Here is a 16,835-nt window from a genome sequence, read left to right on the forward strand (position 1 = left end):
ACAAACAGCATGAGTGTCAGTATTGGCTGTGCCACTTTGTAGATGTTGTATGGTTGTTATCAACATGTCTAGGCAACAAACCAGCTTTATGCGTGACATATCGACCTCATTGTCTGTCCTTCAGTGTGTGGAAGAATTATTCAGATCCTTAACTTAAATTTTAACTACTGAGAATTTACAGATAGCTGTATTTGTCTAGTGGTTCCCAACCTGTGGTCGTGCCCTCACAACGGGTCACAAGATAAATCTGGGGGATCGTGAGATGATTAATGTGGTAGGAAAGAAGAAAAGACCAAGTTCTGCTACACAAATTTGTATTCATTTATTCATCTATTCTCTAATCTTTGCTTTTTGTGAAATATTGGATATTTTTTATCTCTTTGGGCATCAGAAAAGTTGTTTAAATGAAATCATCTGAGAAGTTTGAAGAGACTCTCAATGGAAATGCTAACAAATCATCTGAAATGTGACTCACTGCTTTTTATGTAAGAAGACACGCCAGAAAGGTTGGGAACCACTGGTTTAATCTTTGACAATGCATTGTATTTTATAAGCTTGGCTGTCTGATAAATGTAGTAGAGTAAAAAGTACAGTACAGTTTCCCTTGAATTATAAAGGGATTAGTAGATGTACTAAGTTACTTTCCACTGTTGCTGTCCTGCGAGACACAATAACATGAAATAAAATGTGCAGACGCAATACGAAGTATTTTATAACTTTAATCACTTTTACCTTTTCCTGTAACCTTAAGAAATGTCATGGTCTTCACATGTCACTCTACAGAGAACTTTTAAACAACTTTTTAGAAATAATCATCTAAAAAACTCTTTGAGATCTTTTCAGTGCAAATAGCTGGAGTTTGACTGACAGTCACTCCTCTTGGTATTAAATTTGGTTGTTAAATCCAGTGTGCTTCACTGTTAACATACTGTATCGAGGGTTAGTTGCATGAATTTGCAGTTGGCTCATCCATCATCCAGCTGTCTTTAAATGATGTGCATTTTGTCTAGATTAATTCATATTCCTGCATGAGGGCAGAGCATTTAACAAGAGGAAATACAGTAGCAGGGCTTGTGCTGGCAAAGAACTGTACATCGTCGTGCTTTTCGCAGCAGGACCTCTGAAAATGCAAACTGTGTGTTTACCATGTCGCTCACAGCTACAATTTGCAGACAAACAATTTTTTTAGAGGGAAGAAAAGCAAGTGATCTAAGTGAACATAATGACAGAGCTGTTGATGGGCAGGTGGCATATTCATGTTATATTATTGTTACATCAAGAGGAGGGGAAAATGGTCTATGGTCACACTGAAGTTAAATATGCACATTTGTAATAAATATAGCTCTGGAAAATGACATAAAAAATGACACTTTATCTACTCCCACTTTATACAGTCTAAGACTTCAAACTTCTATTTTAAAATGTTATTTTAACGTAAAGTACCCCTCCACTCAAAAAAGTGTCCCCTAAAATGTCAGTCCTTGACTTTACTGACTTGTATCTGTGCACAGTTTATCACTAGAGAGGTGTTTTCACCTTCCTCTACTGAAGGGGGAGATGTCTGTACACTTCCCCAAAATCTGAGATTCAAACGTACTCCAGACAAGCTAGATTTGGGATGTCACAAATTTGAAAGCCAATCACAATGCAAAGAAACCTGAAACGTCCAGCGCAGAGCAGACTTGTCAGTACGGAGAGTGAGAGTTTGCACTAAGTTAGTGTAGTGAAAGTGTGGTAGAGTGTGCAGTTTCTGGATGTAAACCGGACCCTGGAGCCTCCTTCCACTATCTCACTACTAATGTTATGTAAACAATGTGAACACACTGTAATAGATCCAGAATTTCTCAATGAAGGAGAAAGAGTAGATGTGCTTCCAGCCCCTTTTCAGAGTTTTTATGTGGGATAACCATGTTAAACAAAATATTAATCATAGCAGAGTATTTTTACATACTTTAAAACATGTCTGAAGGGGAACTTTAGGATTTTCATTGGAGGTTTTTTTTAGTCTCATTGGGGTCTGAAGGTCGAAGCCATGTTAAAGGTTTACTTAAAGGAATAGTTTACATCCATTTTGGCAAATACGTTTATTCACTTTCTTGTCAAGAGTTACGTGAGAAGATCAATATCACTCTCATGTCTGTATGCTGAATATGAAACTACAGCTACAGCTAGCAGCTTATCTTAAACAGCTAGCCTGTCTTCTATATTTTTTTATGAAGTAGTCTACACGTACATGCATCTGAAATGGATACATTTTCAGAATATACTCCTCACTTCCTTCTCTGTTTCTTCCAGGTGGATGTTTTGCTTCGGCAAAGCGTCAACCCCATCAGCCTTCCCTCTCTGTCGGCCATTGTGATCTTAAATGACACTGTTTTGTGGACCGGCAACTTTGGAAAAAGGAATGGCAGTGACCCACTCTCAGGACCTCCCAACGAGTACACAATTTATAGGTGAGTTCTGCACTGAAACCTACAGAACAAATGTCACAGAATTTCCTGTTGGTAAAACTTTCATCTTCATTAGCCTACTCAGTTAAAGTGGTATTCTGCAAGACTCTTGTTGGTTTTATTTAATATATAAATTGTATGTTTTTGTATTCCATTTTCCTATGATCACTGGGACACCCCCCAAGCAATAATAATAATAAACTATATTTATAAAGCACTACAAAATATAGTTGCGAAGTGATTTACATGTGGAAATCAAGATAAATCAATAGAATCAGGCCACTAAAAGTACACATAATGAAATATAAAAAGTATAATATAATAAAATAGAAAAAGATACAGAGTGAAATAACAAATGGAACAGATAAAACTATCAGAACTAAAAAGTGAAAGAAATGGGTGACATTAATAAAAGGCTTTTTCAAAAAAATTTCAGGGTTTTAAGAAGTGATTTAAAAGATGTTACTGATTCAAGATTGATTTGCAAGAATTACAGAAAGTTTCTACAATGCTTATTATGTGTCACTTAACTAGTTCAGTTATATTTTCTGCAAGTTTTATTTAAATGGAGCACTTCTAACTAACTCAAATAACTCTCTCATAATGTGTCTCTATTTCCCTGTAATTGGTACCACATTACATAGTTCTTTCCACTTAACTTCCCGGGAAACTATTAGGAAATTACAGACCTGTAAATGAAAGTGATACTGTTTTATTCCCCTGACAGGAATAAAATTCAGGTGTAGAAATAATGAATTGTTTTTCATTTTATTTTACACTGAGTCTAAAAATACTGGCAAACTGTCAATAAAACCCCAAATTTCCACATGACCTCAGTGTCCTCAGTGCTGTAGTAGCTACGGCCCTGATGATCACTCATCAAACACTCTGATGCCTTCTTTCGTGGATTTTCTGTCAGTAAAGTCTCTTTAGGTAGTCATCTTTATATTATTCTATCTAAAACAAAGAAAAATGCAAAAAAAAAAGACCCTCTGCTGAGTGAGCTGCTTTGCACTTACCTCTCTAAATAAAATTAAAAAAACGAGAAGGCAAACACCCATCTACTCACTTGTGTGTCTACACAATAGGTTTCTATGTATTACAGTGAAAAGCATGTATGTGAAAATTTGTATGAAAAGCTAAACCTGGCCCAGTCCCATGGAAGATAGGCAAGTGCCTCCAATCCCAGTTCACATAGTCCAGTGCAATCAATAGACATAAAACAAGATACACAGTGGCAAGATAATCACACAAAAGCCCCCTCGAATGTTTACTGGGTGTATAAGAACTACACTAGCAGCGTAATAGGTAGCCCACGATTTGAGAGTTGGACTGGGCACATGTGTGTCTGTTTGGCAGCATGTCAGCAGGAGGCCATAAACCAATGTGGAACCTCACATGAAAACAAGACTAAGAGTATACAGTCATGGTAGCAGCTCTGTGAGGCTGTACTTAGGCACAGCTGTGCTTTGAGCTAAATGCTAACGTCAGCGTGCTAACATGTTTACAATGACAATGCTCACATGCTGATGTTTAGCAGGTATTATGTTTACCTTGTTAACTATTTCAGTTTAGCGTGTTAGCTAACATTTCCTAATTAGTGCTAAACACATAGTATAGCTGAGACTGATGGGAAGGTAATTAACAGATATTTGGTCATAAACCAAAGTATTGGACAAATTAAGATCTGATGATGGAGCTAGATATCAGGGGATCACCAAAGTGATTGCAGCTCATCCTGAGGGGGTCATGAATGTGTGTACCAAATTTCATGGCAATCCAGTAATTGTTGAGACATTTCAGTCTGGATCAAAGTGGTGGACCAACTGACCGACATTGCCATCCATAGAGCTAGTGTGGCTAAGAAACAGACTCACAGAAGTATCAACATACATACCAGCCAAGGTTGTAACACTGTGCAAGAGTCAAACAGAGAAAAATCTTTTATTAATTATTATTTTAAAGAGATTTAGTATTTAGTATTGCACGGCCATAAAGTTGGGGGATTCGTGAAAGACAGATTGGTGAAAATCGATGCCGCAGAGGCCGAGATATACTGACTTTTAGTCCCTAAACTGAGATCCTACAATTCAGTGATGCAACATGACAGCATCTTTCAAGTGACTCTCCCTGCCTGATAAATGCCCACATCTCAAACTCCACTTCTCAAGTTTGGGACTTTCTGTTAAAAATTTGAGGTCTTCAAGCCCAATGCAAGAACAGCCTGATGACATGATTATGGGTTATTTTCTCAGACTTTAGAAAGCTCCTCCAGAGTCACAGAAGATATAGGCTACAACCATGTTCACACACTGAGTAGTACTCCCCAGCCTGTGTCGTTAAGGTATAAAATTGGTGGAATGCCCATTTAAAAGATTGCTTGTAATTATCTACTTTTGTGATTAGTAAGCAGTCCTACAATATAAATTTAAAATCATATACGAATTATATAAATGTCCTCCTTAAATTGTTCTATAACTATGTCAACAAAATGTCAACAGGAAATTGTATACCGTATTTGGCCAGACAACATACATTTACAGACACATTTGTACACTACATGATCAATTTGAAGCCAAACAAAACTATTACTCATATCAAGCACCTCCAGCACTGTGCACTGTAGCACACATTTAAAGGGATATTTCACCGTTGGAAAGATGGTATTTTCATAAAACTGGGCTCTCTATGCAGTAGAAAGATGCAAATATTTTTTAAATTGGTGCCACTTGACCAGAGAAAACTGAGAAAAAGGGCTGCGGTATTCCCTTTTGCTCAAAAGGTAGAAAACTGCAACAACCAGAATGCACTGTGCCCATTGCCCTCCAAGGCCACTCCCACTCCCAAACTTCCCCAACTCCTACAAATAGCCGGTCAGAGCTACTAGTGTTAGCTAAACTCTGATAGCCTGATTTCCCCCTGTTTCCACTCTTCATGCTAGGCAAACCGGCTCCTGGCTGTAGCTCCGTATTTACCGTACAGATATGGGAGTGGTATCAATCTTCTCATCTAACTCTCCAGGAAAAAGTAAAGAAGTATATATGAGTGTATTGTGTATTGCAGCAAAATACTGAAGAATAATGGTTTACCTGATGATTCAGATGTATAAATCAAGTTAACAAGTTACAATTTTGCATGTTGCTACTGGATAAAATCTATACTAACTAACAATTCATTTATTTTAATCTGGCTTAACATATATAGTTGTCCATTATGAGCAATTATTTTAAAGTAACGGCAAAAGACATGTTAACAGGGAACTGATGGAAAGTAAAAAGAAAAACAAAGCAGGGAGTTTGCTGTAAACAAACACTGTGCATCAATGTGTCAACATAAAGACACTCTTGAAGTAGTTTCTGTCAGATAAAAAAATCGCATTGCTCTGTTATCTGTCTTTCAGAATTGCCAGCCTATCCAAAATCTTCCCGACGCTGATGCTGTACAAACTGTGGGAAGATGGGAAGATTGGCTCCCTAGATGACCCTCTGGAGAAATATGTGGAGAACTTCACCATCAAAAATCCTCTGGGGAAGTCGCGGGACTCGGAGCTGAAATATGTGACAGATGGCCTGATATTTCTGGACAGCGGGGAGGTTCAGATCCGCTCCTCCTCAGTCACCCTGCGCAGGATGGCCAGCCAGCTCTCAGGTACATACAGAGGATTATACAGAGCAACTTCAACTTTAACTGAATTCCAGAGAACCAACAACAACAACAATATGATACAAGGCTTTGAGATCTAATCAGATACAGTATGTCCTTTAGGTCTTATGTTTTTTTAATTATTATTCTGGTGCTGCATATGCACACGTTTATACCCACAGGAGCTGACCTATTGAAACTTAAGGGTGGAATAAAAACAAACTTAAACACACACACAATGTTTCTTCTGATCGATATGAAACATGCTGGTTGCAGTTTACTCTTACAAGATTTCAGGGTATTAAAGAATATTTAAAAGTTCTTTCTTTTATTGATTTTAGAGCTGAAGCAGTAAGTCAATTCTGTCAATCGATCGACAGAAAATGAATTGGAAACTATTTTCATAATTGTTTAAATCATTTTTTAAGCATGAATGCCAAACATTTGATATCTGATATATGATTTGAATATCAGAATATGTTGTCTGACTGTTGGTCAGACAAAAAAAGGTAACAATCAATCGATTAATTGGAGAAAATTAACCTGTTGGTTAAGGATGAAAAAAATATCATCATAAACACCTGTGGGATTTTCATTGTGTTTGTCGTCAGAAGTAACTGATAGGAACAACCACTGAGGTACTGTAAACAACAAAAAGATGAAAAATGAATCTTCTAGTTTATGTTAAGAGATTGCAATGGATGCCTGCAACAGTGAAATTGAACATTTAGAATCTGAGCTGTTCAGATTCACGCTGGAGTCTTCCAACAGTTCCATCCATATGTTGATACAGCAAAAGAGTTACTATGGTCATGCAGAAACAGGCCGCTTGTTTATCTGAGGAAGCTTTTCAATTTTTAATACTCTGTGTAATGAATTAAAATAAAGATGAGAGAAATGCCTGAGGCAAGAAGAATCATGAATCTTTAAATATCCTACCCTGTCTCAGTTTATCATCGAGGTATCAAGGCTGAACACAATCATGTTCAGAGAACTCTTAATTTGTCACGTACCAATAAAGTACTGTTACGTGTGAAGTGAAAAGAAATAACCACTAGACTGAAATGAAAAGTAAAGAGATATTTCTTTGAGCAGGATAGAAAGAAGAAGAAGAAATGTCTTAAAATTCATCTGTTATACTAGTTGTTTTTATTGACTAATTTCATTTTTTTATTCAACACTGTTTTACTGTGGGCTGATTCAGGCCTACCCAGGAGACTCCGGGCCACAAATCTGCTCTGGAAAGGAAAAACACAATCTGCAATCAATCTGCTACAAGATGATGTCCTTGTCGCAGACCCAGGCACCAAGTAAGATTTGTTATGCTGTGTTGATTTCAATGTCAATTTTTATTGTGCAAACAAATGTCTTTGTTCATTGTAGTCTGTTTACTGGCTCAGATTTAATACAACTAGGAGTACAGTTTTAAGGTGTCTATTCAAACATATTTTAGAATCTTTGTGTTTTTTCCTGAACTTGAAGGAAAGACACAGTGTTGCCCTGTTAAAAATATTACTACACTTGATCTCTCTGTATAAATTACAGTGATTGGCCGTTATTATTGGAAAAATATTTGATCTTTAATTATTTGAACATAGTGTTCAAATTCAATTTCAATATCTCAGAGACCAAAGCTTTTAGGGGAGTTGCCTTTTGACACTGAGCTCTGGTGTTTCAGGTTTTTACTTTCTAGACTTGATAAAAGATTAAAACCTTGTAAAACCACCACTAGGACAACACTGATGACACTTCTTGATACAAATGTGACCAAGGAGGGCCTTAATCATTTGGTGACAACAACATATGTCATCTAATCGCTGTCTGTTTGAAGCAATAGTTTGACATTTTGGTAAATACTTTAATCACTTTCTTGTCAAGAGTTAGATGAGAAGATGGACACCACTTTTATGTTTATATAATGAACATGAAGCTACAGCCAGCAGCTGGTTAGCTTAACTTAGCAAAAAAACTGGAAATGGGGACCTCTAAAGTTTACTAATTAACACTTTAAATCTTGTTTGTTTAATCTGTGCCGGATTATTTCTTAGCTGGAAGCAGTGACTTCCTGAAATCTCACTGGTTATTTATTTTATTTGCAAAGGACCGTGTACAATATTAAACATAAATGTTATCATTTGATGTATTGTAATGGAGTTAGCTTAAAGCAAATTTCATTTTATGAGGTTGCCTGACAACCTCACGGTGACGACAACACACCAGGAACTTAGTGCTCCCAGCTAAGAAATAGTCTAGCACATAACCCCCCCCCGTAAAACTACAACTTGTCATTTTTACACTTTTTTGTACTGATTAAACAAACAACATATAACGTGTTACTTTGTGAGCTTTAGAGGTGCTAGTATACAGATGGTATACAGATTCATTAACCATGGGAGGAGCCAGGCTAGCTGTTTTGCATTTTCAGTCTTTATGCTAAGCTAAGTGGCGGCTGGCTGTAGCTTCATATTTATCCAACAAATTGAATGAATGGTATCGACATTCTCATTTAACTCTCAACAAAAAAGCTAGTAAGCATATCCCAAAATACTTCAAGACAGGTGATAAGTTTCAACATGCAAAATAGTTTTTTTTCAGTTATTTTCTGCATAAACAACCAGATTTTTGAGACACTCTCTCTTTAACTTGCTTCCTTCCAGATGTCACTACAGCAACCTCGCCTTCTCGCTGCTGGCTCATGTGATGGCCGAGCGAGTGGCCGCCGTTGACTACCAGCGGTGGATCACAGACAACATCCTGGACCGGCTGGGGATGGAGGACACCGGCTTCGACATCAGCCCGGGGCTCCAGAGCCAGATGGCTGTGGGAGTGTACTCCAACGGAAAACCAGCCCCACTCTATGACCTCGGCTGGTACCGGCCCTCGGGTCAGATGTTTTCCACGGCCGCAGACTTGGCCAAGCTCGCCATGATGCTGCTGGGTGCTTATCACCGCAAGCTGCTGGAGCCAGACTCGTTGAAGATCATGCTGACCCCGCTCTTCAGGTGTGATAAGGACTACTTTGCCAACCGTACTGGGACGCCGTGGGAGGTGAATGAGCTGATGGGCTACGAGGTGGTGCGTAAAGATGGTGATCTGGACGGCTACTCAGCCACCTTCTCCCTGGTGCCCAGACTGAAGGTCGGTCTGGTGGTGCTAATGGCTGGCAGCCGGTCTCAGAACCAGGATGTGGTCACCAAGGCCTATAACCACATCATTCCAGCCATAGAAAAAGCCTTCAGGGAGGCCAAGAAGGTCCTCTTTGCTCCCCCAAACCCAGAACCTTACATTGGCTTTTTCACCTACAGCAACATCACCTTCTACGAGATCAAAGTCGGACCAGACGGAGTTCTGATCATGCAACAGTTTGGGCCTCAGATTGAAGAGTTGATCCCAGAGAAGTACAGGACAATAAAGCTCAACTACCTGGTTGACCGGGTGTTCAGAGTGGTTTTTGAAAAAGAGTACCCTTGTGTTCTGCGAGTTGGCACAGCCTCAGTGTCCCTGGAAGCCCAAGATGGCCAATTATTTAACTTCTACACGTTTGACAAGCGGGGTTTGTCCCCTGGTTTTGATGCACCAGGACTGAACACATATAATGTGGTCAGAATAGCCCGCAGGCCATCCTTTTCGAGCTGAACTGCAGCAATGCTGCGGCCTAAAGACAAATGGTGTGTCCTTCAGATATGTGAAGGACTGTAAACTAAAAAGAGGCTGTGAATATTGAAAGCCCAAATGAAAAAGTTGAGTCATTTTGGCAGTCAAAGATAGGATTGCGCTCTTGATTTACTGAGAGCACAGAGAGGGACGGCATTATGTATGTCGTGCACAGAAAATTAATTTATCTGCTGAATGATGTGTATGACTGTCCTCCTTACACTGGCCCTTCATTATGCCTCCTAACTGAACATTCAAATTATGGTGATACAGTGCTTGTGTGCTTGTTTCCTGCTTTCATTTAAACCGCTCATATATTGTCTTGGTCTCTTCTGTCCTTGAGTTTTCATGAGAGACAACAGCCGAACACTGGCTCACATCAAACTCCTGTTGTGGTCATTTGCATGAATATTTACATTTCATTTTCAATTCTTGGACCATGACTGCAGTACCATGAGATTATTGGCTCATACATATTTGTCATCCATTGGTGAAGGATTTTTTAATTTGATTTCTTTGTGTACCTATGAACTATGTTTGTGGCAGGTAAAATCAGGACATTTTCATGGCAATGATGTTGCCACGGGTATGGCTTTGCTGATTTAATGTCAACAATCATGCACTTACATGTGACTAAGATGCAAAATATTTTGGCTCCCCAGTAAGAAGCGATTAAGGACAGAGAGGCTTTCGGTTGCCTGTGTGACTCCTTGCTGTTTAATCCCTAAAAATGGATTCCGAAATTTTCTGACCTCTAACACCAATATAAATAATACACTGCCATGACTGCTGCAGGAAAATGACAGATTCAAGTGTACAAAAATAACCTTTATAAGGCAAAGGCTGATGTTTTTTCCATTTATATTAGATTGTGCGTCTAGAAGTGCAATGGAAATGGAATAGATATTGAAAATGTTGCTTAGTCTTGAAGCATCAGGTGCAACGAGTGATATTGATGGAATATGAATGCAATGCTGCCTAAAAATAAATCTATTGTATCGACTTTATATGGCTATGGATGAAATATTGAAACTGGCATTCAACTATGCAATGCATTGTTGTCACAGCCCACAGATTATCATTCTGATGGATGATGGGAAGAAATCCTAATTTGGGTCATGCAGTATTGTAAGCCATAATGAAACAAAACTGTACCAACATGCAAATTATACCATGTGTTGAATCTCTGCTATTGTTGAGGCTTGTTATTTTGGTAAGATGTCAGATGACGCTCATGCAGCCTTCAGAAAAGCAACAATCACACAATGCAATCACGATAATGAATAAACGTCTCCAGCATTATGTTACATTCATGTTTCAGTCATCAAAGTAACAACACATCAGACGTAACCAGGCATTAACATAGGTTCCAAAAAAAATTGCTACGTGTGGACAGCTTCAACATTTATTTTTGTAGCTTTTAAATTAGGCACTGCACAATAGCCATAATCAGTTTTCAACTGTGTCCACAGTAAACAAGAGCTTATCAATCACTCAAATCACGTACATGATTGCTGGCCATGCAACAAGAGACAAAACAAGATTAGGAAAAGCTCACAGTAAAGCATTACATTCTTTGTTTACAAGTTCCACTGAAACACAGAGAAATATTTGACGTGTTTTTGCTGCCCAACACATCCATTTTACAAGAACAACATGTTATCATTCTGATCAGATTTGTCCCACTTTCCCTCTGGATTCACTCTCTAAGGCATACAGCAGTTACAGAATAAGACAGCAGGTGGAATATGCAGGCACTGTTAAACAATATTATCCAGAGTAACAAACAAACAAATCAAAGTTCACGTACAAGCTGTTTAATGACATGTAATAAGTTAAGGAACAATTTTTTGGGAAATGGCTTGGCTTATTCACTTTCTTTTGGCGAGAGTTAGATGAGAAGATCAATACCACTCTCACGTCTGATAAATGATAAATGTTGTTTACACTTTGTTTTTTTACAGTTTAAACAAACGAGATATAATGTGTTAATTAATGTGTTAATTTGTGAGATTTAAAGGTGCTGTTAGGTAGATTTTGGACCTTTTGGACAGAGCCAGGCTAGCTGTTTTCCTGTTTCCAGTCTTTATGCTAAGCTAAGCTAACTATTTCCTGGCGGTAGCTTCATATTTAACAGATTTGAGAGCGGTTTTGATCTTCTCATCTGACTTGTTAAGAAAGCGTATAAGCGTTTTCCCAAAATCTCAAACTACTCCTTTAAAGTGGTTTCGGCATTAGCTGCTTGTTACCTATTCAAATCAAATCTCAGTTAGAACACAGAGGTCTTGCAGGTTGTCTCTTTACATGCACATGTGAGGATCTCAGTGTCCATGCTCAGTGTCATGTTAGAGGACAGCAAAGGGATGAAAGCATTGGAGCCCTTACCCTCAGTCTGAGCTCTGGAGCTTGAGACAGAGGGATCCAGTAAAATCTTAAGGAATTGCGGTGAGTCTCTGACAGAGCTGTTATCCTCCGTCTGGGAGCACACGAGTTCTCGGAAACACTCCCTGAACCGTGTGGAGAGCAGGCTGTAGATGATAGGGTTGACTGCTGAGCTGAGGTAGAAGAATACGCCAGACAGGATGTGGACGTACTGATAAATGTTGTGCATCAAATCGGTCCACTGGCTAATGGAACTCCACAGGAGCCGCTCGATGTGGAAGGGCGCCCAGCAGACTCCAAACACCGCCACAACGATCGCTAGAGGATCAGGCCAGAGAGAATGAGGATGTTTAAAAAGGTTTTTTGCTTTTGCAGATCAAACACTTTTCTTTGTTACTGCTCTTTTTTATTGTTATGTATTTTTGATGCCATTGTTACCCTTACTGGGAAGATTAGATACAGAAAAGCGACAGAGTGGAAAGACAAGGGGGCTACATCCTAAAAGGACATCACCCTACACATTATCAACACATTATTATTCAAATTTAATTTGAGCATAAACCCTTTCCCTTTAAGTAAAGCTTATACGTTATTATAGCTTTACATTTGCATCGAATGGAATTATTCCAGATGACTTGTGCATCATTTTATACTCGTTTCCACATGTTTGGTATTTTAGGAAACTTTGGGATCTCCGCCAGAACTTAAATACAGTTCTGTGGGTTTGAACAAATGTTGGCTGCACAGCATAAGTTTGTACTTTCTAACCCACTCTCACAGGTAAGCGACATTTAAGGGAAGAACATTAATATAAGAAGGGAGAGAAAATGCTACACATTGGTAAAAATCATAACGTTCATCTCTCAGTACTTGTAGATAATTCTATTCTGCGAAATATATCTGTTTCAAATAAAAGGTATTTCCTTTTCATTTTATAAGTACTTCTCTAGAACATTACATATTTGTGACTAAATGAGCGACATTAACAGATAAGAGAAAACAAGTCTAAGAGTCAACAGCCATGCTAGAAAGTTCTGTGAGGATGATTAGCAGGTATAATGTGTACCATGTTCACCATCTTAGTTTAGCCTGCTAGCGTGCTAACATTTACTGCTTAGCACTAAGCACAAAGCAACTGAGGCTGAGCAGCTGTCATTATTTTTGCAGGTATTTGGTTATACAGCAAATATTGGGAAAATTGAAATTTAGACCTAATGATGGAGCTCGAGGAAAAGTTAATTCATCATGAGAGTGAGATGAATGTCTGTAGAAAATGAATGACAATCCATGATGATAGTTGTTGAGATATTTCAGTGTGGACCAAAGTGGTGGACTGACATTGCCAGTCAGTGGGATATTGTTAATATAATATTAGGTTTATGTTGATAACATTAGGTTATTTCACTTATAGTAAGAAACTGATTCAGAAAGTAGGCCTTTAAGATGACTCCTACTTGAATTCAACACCAGCTATTATTTTGTTACATGTGACAGAAGACTTTTTAAATGGATGGATATATCAGTCTAGAATGAAACTCATTACAAAGTTGACTGATAAGTAAGAAAAGAACAAATCAATTATCAATTATATTAAAGGGCCTTACAGTGGGGTAGATGGACTGTACACTGTAAGAACTTTGCTAACACTGTACATGAAATCTCATCAAGTCCCAAAGCTTAGAAGATATTAAACAAAAAGATGCCCTTCTGAATACAAATAATCCATATAAAGAATTGACAATCCCCTGACATTTGCTTTGTGTTTTCATGGTTTGTCTTTGGGATCATGTCTTGGCATTGATAACACAGATTAGAGGGGATCTGCTTTCAAATCATAGCAGCCTTTCACAGTAATGCATGTTATCTGAAGAGTGACAGAGAGAAAAAAAACTCACAGAGCATCTTGTTGACCTGTCTCCTGCGCCCATTCACACTGATCTTCCTTCGAGTGTCACAGTTCTTTCCCAGGGTCCCGCTGGGCTGCTGCCTTTCTCTGCCTAAATGAAGACCCATCACCAGGTACAGCACGCTAATCACCATCATGGGCACAAAATAGAAGCACACAGTGGTGATCTGCATGACGATGTTATAGATCCACAGGGGCTTCAGCACAGTGCATATGGCCGACTCTTCCATCCTCTCTGGCAGGTAGAAGATGCCGTGCAGTGAGGTGTTGGGGATGGCACAGATCATCGACACCACCCACACGACGGTGATGACCCGCTTGGCGTGCTGGTTAGTCGACAGGTACCGTGTTTTGAGCGGGTGCAACACGGCTATATACCTCTCCACGCTCAGAGCTGTGACGTTGAGGATTGAGGCGAAGCAGACCGTCTCGAAGAGGAAGGTCTTGAAGTAGCAGCCGCCCTCGCCAAAGGGGAACGGGTAGTTCTGCCACAGGTCGTAAATCTCCAGGGGCATCCCAAACAAAAGCACAAGGAGGTCCGACGCAGCCAGGCTCACCAGGTAGAGGTTGGTGGGGTTTCGCATCTTCATGTGCTTTGCTATCACTGCACATGTGAGCAGATTTCCAGACAAGCCGGTGAGGAAGATGACAAGGTAAACACTGGTCACAGGGAGGAAGAAGGGAGATCGTTTTGGACCCAGGATTTCAAAGAGGTTGACTTCAGTCAATTGGTCGCTGGTGTAATTCCCAGTGGCATTTAGTGGCATGCTGGTGTTCTGGGACAGTTTGGATACGTTTGAAGGGGAGCCCTGCAAAGAGAGCTCCATTTCAGAGAGGAAAACCAGATGAACAACAGGAGATGTCATCACATCCTGTGCTGATGTCTGGGTTTGTTCAACACTGGGGGCCTGCAATAAAAAGAAAAATAGAAAGATGAAACAAAAAGTGCTATCAGAAGAGGATTTCATTTGATTAACGGATCTGTGATGATTCCTATTGGGGACAAAACTTCAGTTTAACATGGCTTTGTCTTGTATCACACTTTTCAGCTGAAACTGGTGATTCACATATTCCCAGAACCTGAGACCTAATTATGTCTTAACTAAGGCTTTAAAAGATTGAAATATTTTTACACTGGCATGCTTAAAATGGAGGATATTTTTTAACAAAACTAGTGTATTTAAATACAGTCACTAATTTTTTCCTGATAAATTGTTTTGTTTGTAAAATGTTAGAAAATAGTATAATTTCACAGAGCCCAAGGTGGCATCTTCATATTCCTTGTTTTATCTGACCATCAATCCAAAACCCTCAAGATATGAAATTTACAATAATATATGAGTCAGAAAAGCAGAAAATCTTCATATTTGAGAAGTTGAAATAAGAAAATGTTTGGCCTTTTTGATTGAAAAATCACTGAAACAATTCATCTATTATCAAAATAGTTGCTCATCCATCTACTAATTGATTAATCTGCCAATGGTTCCAGCTCTACATATTACCACTTTAAATTTGGCATCCTAAAGGTCTAAAACAACAACAAATGCTTCATTTTTGAGGAGGCTAAGCACCAGCAGGTAATATAGGAGCCGAGCATTTTCAGGGCATAAACATGTTAACCTGATAATGTAGAACCACCTGGTGCAGAAATGCATCACTCAGAAATCAAAACACACTTTGAATGTGTTTATTTAGCAGGTAGGGTCAATGAATGATATACACAGATCGATTTAATTATACTTTTGTTATTTTTACTATTTCATTATTGCTATTATTATTATTATTATTATTATTATTAATACACTTTAACTTTTCTGTTTTGAAAAAGTAAAAACTATTGTCTGTGAGCTACGCAGTTGTGCAGACCTCACAGCAGATAAGCAAACTCCAGACCTATAAACTGCTGGAAATAAAGAAATTAGACCCTATGTTGTCTAAATTTCTCATTTTTGCTTCAGAATATAACTGAACCTTGGTGACAAAAGAGATTTTCTGTTGGTCATGGATGATGAAGAAACAATTAAGAGGGGAAAAAAACACATTTGTCTCGCAATGAAATGGCAGATTCCCTCTGTGGGTTGAGGAATATTGCATTTACTGCCACACTAATATGGTTCAAATCATTCTCATCAACTAGTGACTGTTGAGGATAATTGCCATTACACACACTGCATTGATAGATGCTAAAGACTTCTAGAAGGTTAATTATGTTGCCACATCTCATGCATTCCTGCAAATCCAAGGTTATGTGACTATTAGCAGCACTGTTTAACCTTAAAGACAGTTCAACATGTTCCTCTGCTATTGCTTGTTAAGTGTTTGATATTATCCTTATTATTTTATTTTGATGAATTTAAGGTTGATTAAATGTCAGTCGTGTGTCAAATACTTAGAAGCATCAGTCAGAAAGCAAATATAGATGTAAATACAATGATAATATGCAGAATATTTGAAACTTGATAAGACACTGGTGGCCTGTAACTTTTGTTTAAAATATTTACAATAGAAATACACCTCACCTTGACGCTGCTGGTCTGCAACCCGCTTCTTATAACACACTCTGTGTCGTCATTTTGGGAAATTAGGGGAAACAAACCGCGCAAATGAGGCGAATAAGCAAAACAGCGAATGCAAAAGTTATTAAACGCGCTTCTGGTCGCTAGAGGAGAAGAGACAGACGGAGGGTCCACAGAGGAGGATGGTAACTGCGCTGCAGCCCCGTCCCCCTTCACACAGAGATGAAACTGTGCGATGTAAAGAAGAGGTGAGAGGGAGAGCGAGGCAGAGAGAGGTGGAGAGAG

The 16,835-nt window shown here is 38.8% G+C and overlaps 2 protein-coding genes across 8 annotated transcripts in view; one reads left to right on the top strand and one right to left on the bottom strand.

Moving 5' to 3' along the window:
- Positions 1 to 10,933, top strand: part of lactbl1b (lactamase, beta-like 1b) — a 49,138-nt gene extending 38,205 nt beyond the window's left edge. For all 6 annotated transcript variants that reach the window (XM_044166655.1, XM_044166670.1, XM_044166678.1 and 3 more), the window contains 4 exons: positions 2,296 to 2,453; positions 5,851 to 6,098; positions 7,297 to 7,402; positions 8,750 to 10,933. In XM_044166655.1, coding sequence (XP_044022590.1) covers positions 2,296 to 2,453; positions 5,851 to 6,098; positions 7,297 to 7,402; positions 8,750 to 9,728 — 1,491 coding nt within the window. In that variant the 3' untranslated portion in view covers positions 9,729 to 10,933. The remainder of the gene's footprint in view (positions 1 to 2,295; positions 2,454 to 5,850; positions 6,099 to 7,296; positions 7,403 to 8,749) is intronic.
- A 196-nt stretch (positions 10,934 to 11,129) lies between these two features.
- nmur3 (neuromedin U receptor 3) lies at positions 11,130 to 16,835 on the bottom strand. Of its 2 annotated transcripts, XM_044166723.1 has the most exons (3): positions 16,554 to 16,835; positions 14,024 to 14,942; positions 11,130 to 12,446 (listed from the first exon to the last, which is right to left on the bottom strand). In XM_044166723.1, exons 2-3 carry the CDS (start codon positions 14,898 to 14,900, stop codon positions 12,016 to 12,018), a joined length of 1,308 nt encoding a protein of 435 aa, XP_044022658.1. In that variant the 5' UTR covers positions 14,901 to 14,942; positions 16,554 to 16,835; the 3' UTR covers positions 11,130 to 12,015. The 2 variants fall into 2 exon arrangements, with proteins under 2 accessions (XP_044022658.1, XP_044022646.1); XM_044166711.1 differs by lacking the exon at positions 16,554 to 16,835 and having other exon boundaries at positions 14,024 to 15,180.

Source organism: Siniperca chuatsi, linkage group LG2, assembly GCF_020085105.1.
Source record: "Siniperca chuatsi isolate FFG_IHB_CAS linkage group LG2, ASM2008510v1, whole genome shotgun sequence".
In the NCBI taxonomy this organism is placed as follows: Eukaryota; Metazoa; Chordata; class Actinopteri; order Centrarchiformes; family Sinipercidae; genus Siniperca; species Siniperca chuatsi.

Bases quoted from the DNA above. Each gene is read 5' to 3' on its own strand.
- nmur3 (XM_044166711.1), bottom strand. From the start codon at position 15,002: ATGAAATCCTCTTCTGATAGCACTTTTTGTTTCATCTTTCTATTTTTC. The intron at 12,447-14,023 runs GTGAGTTTTTTT...CTGATCCTCTAG, and splicing joins ACAGGTCAACAAGATGCTCT to CGATCGTTGTGGCGGTGTTT.